The sequence below is a fragment of the Danio rerio genome, chromosome 20, assembly GCF_052040795.2.
Source record: "Danio rerio strain M-AB ecotype USA chromosome 20, GRCz13ab, whole genome shotgun sequence".
NCBI lineage: Eukaryota > Metazoa > Chordata > Actinopteri > Cypriniformes > Danionidae > Danio > Danio rerio.
Window position 1 is genome coordinate 30301613 of NC_141040.1, and position 11244 is coordinate 30312856.

Below are 11244 nucleotides of genomic sequence, written 5' to 3' on the forward strand. Positions count from 1 at the left end.
GTAAAAGAATTGATTTGATTAGAAAAGGCAGTGAAAACGTTTGCATTGAAATAAATATTTCAAATAACTGAGTAGACATTGATAATTATTTGACTTTACGTTTGCTGTCAGATATGCATATTAATATATATTCTTGTGACTAATAAAATATTTGAAAAAAAATCAAAATAGAAAAACATTTACATTTTAATACTGTTTCACATTAAATGGTTTTAAATATATTTAATTGGTTTTTACTGTCAAATAAATACAGTAAAAATATATTGTAAATCATTTAAAAATATATATCATATATTGAACATAGTGGTGGTAAAAACAGAATTTCTAATGATTACAAGTTTTTTTTTATTGGTCATTAGCCGTTTTAATAAAAAAAAACACAATTCTTTCCTCAAATATAATTACTGCTAATTGGCTCATTTTGATGTGTGTATTCATGTTTTGCAGCTTACAAATCTAAAATAGTAATGTTCTTTTCCTAAATAGAGCATTTTGTATTAATAGCCTTTATGCAAGCAGATGTCTGTGTCCTTTTGGCTCAATTAAGTCTCAATCTGCTCCTGCAGGGTTCTTAGAAAAACAATTTTAGATATACAACACTATTATTTATTTAAAACAGTGCATTTTTAGTGTATGCTTGAGCTACGCTTAACCAGAACAGAGCTAGAACTAGTACAGTTCAAAGACCAAAAACATGGCCTTGATTTCCAAAAAAAAACAGCTTGGCCAGAGTCCTCAACTGACACCAAACACACAAAGATAGCGTTCACGTGATAATTGCAGAACATTAATGATTTGTGCTTTGTGGGGTTCTTTACTCTTATCTCTTACTCTCTAGAACAGATAGAACAATAAGCTCCTTGCAAATACATAGATATATACATAAATACATACGTGTGTGTGTGTGTGTGTGTGTGTGTGTGTGTGTGTGTGTGTGTACACAGAACTAAAAAAAAATCCTATAAAATGCATCAGAGAAACTTTGACAATTTGTTATTTGTATGATTTGGGAAGAGAAAATGTATTAATAGATTTATACAGAAATAAGCAGTGGAATTAAGTTAAAAAAAAAAACCAAAAGAAATCTTCCCATATTTTATTCAATTTTCAAAATAGAACGAGCAGTTTCAGTGCGAGTACACATCGTCCTGACTATGGCCTGTTTCCATGCTCATTAATAAGCTTTCAAGAGTTCACACTTAGCTGATAATCAATAAAGCGTATTTGGCATGCTGTCCCGGGAGAGAGCCCTGAGCTCGTAATATCCTCGAGCCCGGGGCTCCCTCCCGTTAGAAGGGTGAGAGGGGAGTTCGAGGTCAGGTAGGTCTCGAAAACTCCCCTGCTTGTCACCGTGAGAAGTGTGAACTGAGGTTGTATTGGGTGATAATTTGTTTTAGTCGATTTGGCTATGGTTCATGTTTTGGACGGTGGGAGGAAACCGGGGAACCCGGGGGAAACCCACGCGAACACGGGGAGATCATGCAAACTCCGCACAGAAACACCGACCGGCCCGAAAGGTTGGACCGGCGGTGTTCTTGCTGTGAGGCAACAGTGCTAGCCACTGGGCCACCGTGTCGCCCAATCAGGAAAGGAGGAGGATGAAGGGGTGGAAAGGGGGGAGCTTCAAGACGAAGATAACTGGAGTGATAAACTCAGGTTATTTATGATGCTTCCGTAATCATCTAATGGGGCTGATTACGGAGCTAATAAGGAGCCAGCCGTGTTGATTATAAGCACGTGATCCTCTCGAAATTAGTTTATGAATAAACCACACTTAAAAAAAGGAAACAACAGACACAAGTAAACCTGCTTTATAAGTGTGTTTGTTTATTCAAATGTAAACAATGAAATCTCTCTGAGACAGTAAACTGTATGGCCAGTGTTTTGCAGAGAGCAGAATGCGTTACTGTATGATGGTCAGTAAATCACCATGATGATTTTTGGACATTTCATACAATTTCAAGCTTTTAAACTTTACATTTTCTTTCTGTTATTGCCTTACTGGAAATGTTTTATGTAAACAGTGTATTTTGCACTCCATACAAAGCCCACTGCCTATTATATATTGGGGAAAAGTTATACACACATTGAATTTTAATCAAAACACATACACTTCACTTTTATCAACCTCATCCATCCCAAGTGCATGCTGATAAATACAGACGTAAATTGGGGATTTATGAAGTGTCTTTACTGATACTTGCAGATGTAGACTACAATGCATGACTAGTTTGCTTTCATACTATAGCGGACGCTTGTGTGGTCAAATGCATTCAAACTGCCTACTCGCTCACTCACACACGCTCTCTCTCTCTCTCTTGGTGAAAAACCAACCAGAGAGATTTTGACTTTGCCACATGAAAATATTTAGATTTAGATCTCAGGAAGCTTTGGTGATCAGCATTGTAAGGGATAATTCTCCTAATACTGAAAATTTTGTCATCCTTTACTCACCCTCCACTTGTTCCAAACTAGGAATGGGGTCATTGTTTTCAAGGTATACTGTGGTTTAGAAAAGTCAAGGTTTTAAAACTGCCAAATTTCCAATCGTTCCTACTACAGTAGGAGTTTTAAAAATGTTTTTGTTTGTTTTTTAGGACAACAGTATCTCCAGCAGAATATAAATCCAAAGATGCCATTTTAAAGAATTGATTGTTTTTTTTAACTAATGAAGACAGCTGGTCAACAATCTCTTTTAATAATTTAGCCTGACATGTTTACTGCTCCAAAACATTTTTAAAGTTACTCAGAATAAATTATATCGTTTTCAAATGGGAAAACAGTTTTAGTTAACACATTTTAGAGCAGCAAACACAACAATTGTGATAATTTTTTTCCAAGGTTATTATACCGTCAGATTTTTTCATCCAAAAATCTTCTGTTGTGTCAGAGCATAGAATCAACAAAGAGGCGACTCTCTAGTGCAATTCCAATAGAACAACAGCATATAACAAGTCTGTAAAATAAACTATTAAAAGTGCTGATGATAGTGATAGTAAGTGTTGTATTGTCATCTTTAAGGTTGTATCTCAGCCTTAATGTGCTTTATAAATAAATAAATAAAAAATAAAGCAGCTGCTTGCCATCGTGACAGCAATAAGATCCAATGGACAGCCGATGGCTTTTTACTTCAAAATGGCGGAATCCGGGGCTGTTGCTGAGCGCTGCTGTTGCAATGGAACGTTCTATTGATTGTCGCCTTTCAGTGATTCTAAGCTCTTTGGTTGTGTTCAAAAGAAAGAAAATGTTTGGAACAACTGGAGGGCAAAGACATAATGAGTGAGTTTTAATTTTTTGGGTGAACAATCCCTTTACCGTGATAAAAACATTTTTTTTGTAGACTTTTATCAAATGTACAGCGCGTGCCACATCTTAATGTTTGAACATCTGTATTTTTGTGGCAAATATTCTTGGACTGAATACAAACCAGCAGTGCAAACAGACAATCTATTACTCTGTAAACTAGGCTCGAGCTCTGCCAGGCGTCTCTTCAAACCTTCACTTATCTATTAACAATGAAAACATTCGATGTGCAGAAAGAGTCGTTACATGACTTGCTCTAAAACTGTTGAATAATAAACACAAGCAGAGATTAGCAGACATTTGTTTGGCATGTTGGTAACCGAAGGGTGCATTTTTTTAATATTTTGCTTCTGGTTATCACCCTTATCAGCCTCTACTGTTCTCTGTGTGGACTGGAAAACTGCACCACGGCGTATTTTCCATTGGTCATCCAGTCTGGATCCTGAGTGCTGAGCTTCTCTGCGTGACCCGCCTGTAAGCCCACCTGAACATCAGCTTTTAGTGTCCTGAGACTGCAGAGAGGGGCTGGCTGGAACCCCCTAAGTGCTTGATCAAACCGAACCGTGTGCTCCCATTTCCTATCTCCAGTCAGCTTCCTGTAGTTCAGATCTCCTTTGAAGAGAATCAGGTCTGAGGTCTGCAGTGTGCTGTAGAGATTAGCTGCATCCACCGGCATGTCGCAGAACTCATGGGGCAGAGTCCAAAATGGATGGTCGTGGTAGGACCAGGTACCCTCCTTCATGAAATGCTTCCATTGGACACCGCTGGCTGACATCCACTTGTGATTGGCTGCCATGGTCTGCTTGATGGTCCACTCAAAGTCTTGTTTAGTGACGTCTGAAACAAACCATGGGATGGACTTGCCATGAAATCTGATTTGCTTGGCCAGTCCGGATGAAATAAGGAAGTCTGCAAGAACTAGATCAGTAACGAGTTCAAAACCAGCGTTGTCTAAAATAATATCCACTCTTGCATGTTTCATCCCTGAGGATCTGGACCCTTGAGAAGCAACTAGTGTTGACCAAACCATGCTGGAGTCATCCACTAGGATGAAGCGCTGGAGATCAGGCAGAGAATCAATGGGACTTAACTTTTGAGAGTTGTCTTGACCCGCAGAGATGGACAGATCACACTTGTTTCCCCACAGAGAGACCTAGAAAATACACAATAAACCTGATTATGTGAGCAACCCACAGCTTAGCATCAATAAAGTACTCAAGCACATGCTGAGAACAACAGCCACCCCTGGGCATGGGATTTGGCATAAACTGGAAGTCATTTTGGTTAACAAGATTTTCTGTTCTAAATTAAAGATGAGACTCGTTGAGCTTATGGTTATGGCTCTCACCGAACTCAATTATGATTTCATATCTCCACACAAACAAGAACAGAAGATCCTGGCTTTTGAGAGTTAATGTTGCATAAACAGTTGTTTTTAAATGGCATGGGTGAGTCAGTGTGATGTCACTAAAAACATTTGGGTTGCAACTAGCCACATTTATCAGAAGTTGATCAGCGTTATTCACAGCATACGTATTTTTCAAAAACATAAAAAAAAACACTATGTGAAGTTGATAAATCTGTTAGTTAAACTCCTGCATCACATGGATATTGGGGTGCCCTCACAAATTGTCGGTTAACCATGTTGGGTTTTTGATTGTGTTTAACTGAATGACCTCTAACGTTATTCATACTTGAAGCAAGGGTCCTCAAGTAATTTCAATATTAATGCAAAACAATAAAACTTGAAAACAACACAGCCAATGCTTTTCTAAACATATTTATATATTTATTAAAAAGCTGGATAGTAATTCTGCAGTTTGGCCAATATTTTTTGACATTTATTTTCACAAAAGGTAAATTTAAAAAAAAAAAGCTGAGACTTTACTTGCATTTAAATAACTTCTGTAAATTTCATTTGATGCAGACATGAAAATGTGAGGCCTCTTCTTTGACTGCTTGACATACTGACCTGGATCAGCTTGAGGAAGTTCTCTCGCAGCTGTATCTCTGTCATGTTCTCCATGTTGGTGATGAGCTCCTGAAGGTACGTACAGAGGGATTTAATCGCTTGCTGAGATTCAAAGTAGCTTTGCGTTTTTCCCTCCTTAAACGGGTCAAAGTTATGCATCGGTGGACTTTGGAAACACAAACAAAACAAATTAATTAAACCATTAAAAATGTGCCAATGCAACAAGGCGAGTACAATGAACATTGCTTTAACAAAACATTAAAATATACTTTAAAGTACATTATAGATAAGCGTTTCTCAACCACGTTTCTAGAGGACCAGAAGACATGGAAATTGTGCAGGACTGGTGGTCCTCCGGGAACGTGGTTAAGAAACATTGTTATAGATAGCACTTTAAAATCAGTTATTTAAAAAGGTGTAATTTGCCTTGTAAATTAATATTAAAGAATTTCTAGGCACATTACTCCATTCAGTTATTCCTCATTTCTTCATTTAGACCTTTTATGCATGCATTTCAATGGTTTTCGTAACAATTCTGTAATTTAAATCTTTTTTTTATTTACTGTACTAACAAACCAATTTTGCTTCTGTAAGTTATACTTATATTAAATTACAACCCTTTTAATGTAAACTGTGATTGCCATGTGGTCACATGTCCTTGTAAAGAGATAACAAGAATACATTTTTGTTCATAATATATATTGTCTGATTATACTATCTATTTACAAAACAAACATTTTGTTTGCATTAATATATAGGATGAGATTTTGTGTGTCCTACAGCATTTAATTGACTGAGAAAAGTTGATTAAATAGATATTTTTATTGCAACATGAAAAAAAGTTCCATCTGAACAAATTAAACTTTAGGCAGGGTTTTTACAGGTTTCACATAGTTAATTTTAAGACTTTTTGAGATATTTTAGGACCATTATGAGTGAAATTTTGAGAGGGTGCTCGCTGCAGAGCCATTTGAGGAGAGCTGAGCTCCAGCGAGGGGGAGCATGAGCTGTCGCTCCTCCTCCTGTAAGCTGTTTTAATGCGTACACCAACCCCACCCCTAACCCTATTCCCAGTGACATCACTCGTAGAAGAAGTGCAAAAAAGGTGGAGCTCAAGCTTAAGCTCCCCCTCACTGGAGCTCAGCTCTCCTCAAATGGCTCTGCAGCGAGCACCACTTGGAAATTTTAGACTCATAAAGGAATGAGGGCTAAGTAATTTTTCAAATGGACCAGATGGAAAATATTTTTATTTGACCCATCAAAAAATATATAATTTTAAACAATTAATAATACAATAATAATTTAATCATATTTCTCAGCTAAATATTTTAAATTTTGTTTAAAAACAAGCAAGCTCTACTTTTTTCCAACATAAACCTTCTTTAAAATAAAAAAAACGAACAAATGTTTTTGTTTTTTTTAAGTTTTCATAAAAGTTTTAAAACAACAATAAGTCTATGGATCTTATAATCTATGGACAACAATCTGTCCAGGTGAGTGTCTTTAGCAGTAAATACATCGAGAACTTTTAAACAAATGTTATTGAAAGGACAATAATTAAACCATTATGATACATAGAGTTAAAATGACCCTTTTTAAATAAAAATGTAAATTTTTATTGAGATGGATTGTTGGTGATTTGATGGGTTTTGGCCAAATTGGGTAGCAATGCATGAACAAAGGAAAATTAAGACCTTTATTTAAAAAGATTTAAGACCTACAACACAATATTTCAGTAAATTTAAGACTTTTTAAGGCCTAAAGTTTGGATTTTGCGTTTTAAGGCATTTTAAAACCCTGCAGAAACCCTGTTTAGGGGACTTAGACTTTTAATTGAGTTAGATTATAACAATTCCCAAAGTAATGATTTTAATGTAACATAAATTCTCTGTGGATTTCTTAATTTGGCCTCATAATGTACTGAGTTAGCAGATTTGCATTACTTCATATACAGAGCCTCTTGGATTCTTCGATACATGTAACACTCCACATAGAGCCACGGCGACTTGAACCAGCTGACCAGCTGCCCATTCTCCATCAGGTCCTGCTGTCTTTCCATGTATTCATTCCAGGCCTGTGTGTCTTCAGCATTATCAGTGAGAGCCAGCACAGGTTTGTCTGTCTGCAGTTCATTCCTCAGCCTAGACAGGAAGGAGATGGCCCTCTTCTCTGCCTCCGTCCCTTCCTGATCAAACACAGGAAGTTAAATCTGCTAGTAGATGCATGATTTACTTGAAGAGCAACATAATAAATCACTGAACACTTAGTAACAGAAGATATATATATATATATATATATATATATATATATATATATATATATATATATATATATATATATATATATATATATATATACCTCGCCATATTCTTTATAGAAGTTGTCCTTATTGCGGTGTAATGTGTCCACCACTTTTGTGAGTATAGTTGGCAGTCTGTCTCTCACAGTCAGATAGGCAAAGGACCTAGAAACGGTAAATACATTAAATATTTTAGAATAAAAATCATTCAGAATAAACATTGTCAAGTTTGTCAATAGACATAACCTAAATTTACATTACTAGCACTGCCAATTTGATAAATAAGAGAATTCGAAATACATAAAATATAGGATTATTTTTATTGATTGTCACGTAGTAGTGTGGTCTTTGTAATCAATGGGTCGCAAAAGCTCGTTAGTCGACTATGTAGACAGTATATGTAGACATATATGCCTCTGCAGCTGTACATGACTTGACACCATTAAACAGTTTCAGCAGCTTTTAAAACACGACCATTGTAGGCGGTCATGCTTTCATTGAAACTGAGTAACACGTAAAAATACGACAGATACCTCGCTGTAGCCTAATTCTACATTAAAGTCGTAAAAGGCTAGCACGAAAGAATAACTATATTTATGAAGACATACCCCTCAAACTTAGCAGAGAGCGACTGCGGGGGCAACATTCCCTCTGCCTCCATCTTTGCAAACAGGAAGAACTCGTGAGGTGATTTTCAACAAGCTTTATTTTAGAACGGTCGATGAACAATCACAAGGTAGTATACTTGTCTAAAATACAGTGTGTCTCTCATTCTCATATGGCGGGAGCACATTCAGACACAAATGTAAACATCATATTTTATATTTTATCAGTAATCATACGACAACTTTAAGCTGTCAAAACATCTCTTGATCAATGACACCACTGACCTCTAGTGGGCATGTAAACAAAACGCCACGATGTAACTATAGAGTGGAGGAACTATGACGTCAATTTGTATGCAAAAACCCGGAAGCGAGTTAGCATTTTAGCAGTTCCGGTTCCCTCGTCCCAAAGTCAATGGGTTTTTTGAATGGGGTTTCAGTAAAATCGCTTAAATAAGGTCCGTGGCAAACACAAACTCAAAATACTTACACGTTTTGTTCTACGACATAAAACACATCAGTTACAGCACACTTTTGAATTTTTAAATCGGTAATGCTTCTTTAAAAAGACGGTTGCTATCAAGTTGCTAAATGGGACTACAGGCGGTGTCGGAGACATTACACGTCATCGAGCTGATCTGGTCTGGAGCGCAGCTCGCTTGTGTTGGGCATTTGGATAGTCTGTTATTTAGGTATTTTCATGAATAGTATTTTATAGTTTGTAGTATTTTTCTAATTAGGAATTCAGATTGTGTGTAAATAATTCCTTCACTTGTAAAGGCTGTCGAGACAGATTCATTTGTTGATAATTTATTTTAATAAACAATATTATGAAGATACTGCTCACCAGTGCTGCCTGTCCCTTTCCTGCTCTCAGTAATGCAAACGTGTGAATAAATGTGTAGAAATACATGCATGTTAACTGTCATTTTAACGTGATCAAGTGATTTTCGTCGGGTTTTTCTTCTTCATCTGAACACATTTTACTGAGTCATAACTGCAATATTTACACTCCTCCGTAAAATGTACAGCATGTGACTGTATGGGCTGCTTTTCAGTGTATTTCGTGACAAAAAAGGAATTTTTAATGTTGCTATGTCCATGACGGAACTTCATTTCTGTCGTCTGTTAAGGTAAGCAGACTGTGTGCACGCGAGCAATACACTTATTTAAATATGTCTGATGATAATACTATGTAGGCAGATTTATACACAGTTTTAAAACTTTTAGAACAACCGTAAAGCAAAACAGATGTATTTCCCACGTAAAAACGATCCAAAAGGCACAGGTCTATGTATTTTTGCGTATTTATTTGTTTATAATATATACCGTGGATTATAATGTAATAAACAGAGAGATTAACTCTTTGTCATGGACATTATTTCTAAAAATAAGCTTGATAAGTCGTCTGTAGCAGGGTAGGGCTGACGTCACAGACAAGCGCCCCGAGGGCTCTGTAGTCCGTTTATAGCCTAATGTTAGCTTTTTAACTCTTGCGTTTGCATTTAAGATCCAAAAGTGTTCAAAGTTGTATTTTCGTGTGAGGATTATTCGGCTGGACAAAACGTGTAAGTTTCATGAACAGTGTTTGAACACGGAGATTATTATTTGCAATCTTCGAAAAGCCTATGGGAAAATCCCATAGGGATTTTCACGAGGGAACCAGTTTTATGCTAGCAGCCGATTAGCCTACAAAGTGACGTCATAGTTCCTCCACTCTATAACTGTTTTTTTTAATTATCACGCCAATCATTAACTAATAATTTAGTATCAGTTCAATTTGAACAATCACTGCACTGAACATTTTTTCAACACATGAATGAATCAAATAAACAAAATATGAAAAAATCCACATAAAATATTCCAAAACCACATTTCATATTTATTTCACTTGTTATTTTAGCTTAACAAAAAGATTATGTGGGTCTCCTGTAATTGTAGATGATTTGAGCAGGTCAGTCAGTCTGGTCTTTTTGGCTGGTATTAGACAGTTTTGGGCACTTTTCTGCTTGTCAAGCTGGGTGACCAGCCGGCCAGAGCTAGACAATTAGCTTATCCAGAAAGGACCAGAGAGAACCAGCTCAGTCTGGTTTAAATTTCATTTTAAACATAGGTAATCTGGGGTAGTTCTAGACCTATTTTTATTTAGTCTATTATTTTTATTTCACCCAAACAAAAAACTATCGTCAATAATTTAAACATATTGAACCATTTTATCCTCTGATATTGTGTGTGTAAGTCCATACGCACAGAATAACAAACTAATGTTGACAAAAACATTTTGAACCATTTCCCCCCATTTTTAGTTTGTGTGTTTGATAGTCCTTATATATGCTTGTACATTTACTGTAATAATAGTAGCGCACTAACCCTCTGATAATAAATTCATACAACTGCCCTGTAACATTTAAGGATTAAATATCTAAGTGATTGTTACTGATTTACTTTCAATGATTTAAAAGATAACTCAGGTTTGTTTAACATATCTAATCTACATGTAACCTTCAATAACAAAATGCAGATAGGCTACTATATTAGCTAAACCAACTAAATTTCATTACTCTGTCTACAAACAGCAGCAATTCAAACTAAATCATATTTAAGGATGATAATGTGATTTTCAAACATTGGAAACAGAAAACACAGTCCCAGATGTCTTCATCGCCCCAGTAGACCACATGGCCTGAACAGCAGCTTGTTTTCCACCACCCCCCAACTTCCCTTTCCTCTTTTTTTCACAAACCCACGGCCTGAAATAGTCATCCTCATTTAGCAATCTTAAATGTCCATGCAGGCTGAAGTACTCTTTAAAAATTTCCTAACATTTTTCTCAATTCTTGTTTGAGTTTATTCACGGTAATTCCCTTGTTGTTAATTTCCTGACATCTTTAGCAGGCCTCTAGCAGCTCACATCCTGTTACTGGACACAAGTGAAGTGAAAGGGAAAATGTTTAATCTCTCTACTTGCAGTTTTAAAATTTGAGCTAAACTTAACACTTCATGTAAGAAAAAGAACTGAACTGAAAAATATTTCCTCTTATAGCACTATTATTATTGCTGAAGTG

At 36.2% G+C, this 11244-nt stretch overlaps 1 protein-coding gene and 1 long non-coding RNA gene across 3 annotated transcripts; one reads left to right on the forward strand and one right to left on the reverse strand.

Moving 5' to 3' along the window:
- Window positions 1-1807: 1807 nt before the first annotated feature.
- On the reverse strand, window positions 1808-8256 carry dcph1 (damage control phosphatase 1). 2 transcript variants are annotated; one of them, NM_001014331.2, is given in 5 exon segments: window positions 3305-4456; window positions 5276-5441; window positions 7219-7460; window positions 7634-7739; window positions 8183-8256. In NM_001014331.2, coding segments are annotated over 5 exon segments (1347 nt in total). In that variant the 5' UTR covers window positions 8236-8256; the 3' UTR covers window positions 3305-3676.
- On the forward strand, window positions 3337-7552 carry LOC147839348 (uncharacterized). The gene is made up of 2 exons (XR_015518431.1): window positions 3337-6226; window positions 6465-7552. It is a non-coding gene; the product is annotated as an uncharacterized LOC147839348 (long non-coding RNA).
- Window positions 8257-11244: the final 2988 nt, after the last annotated feature.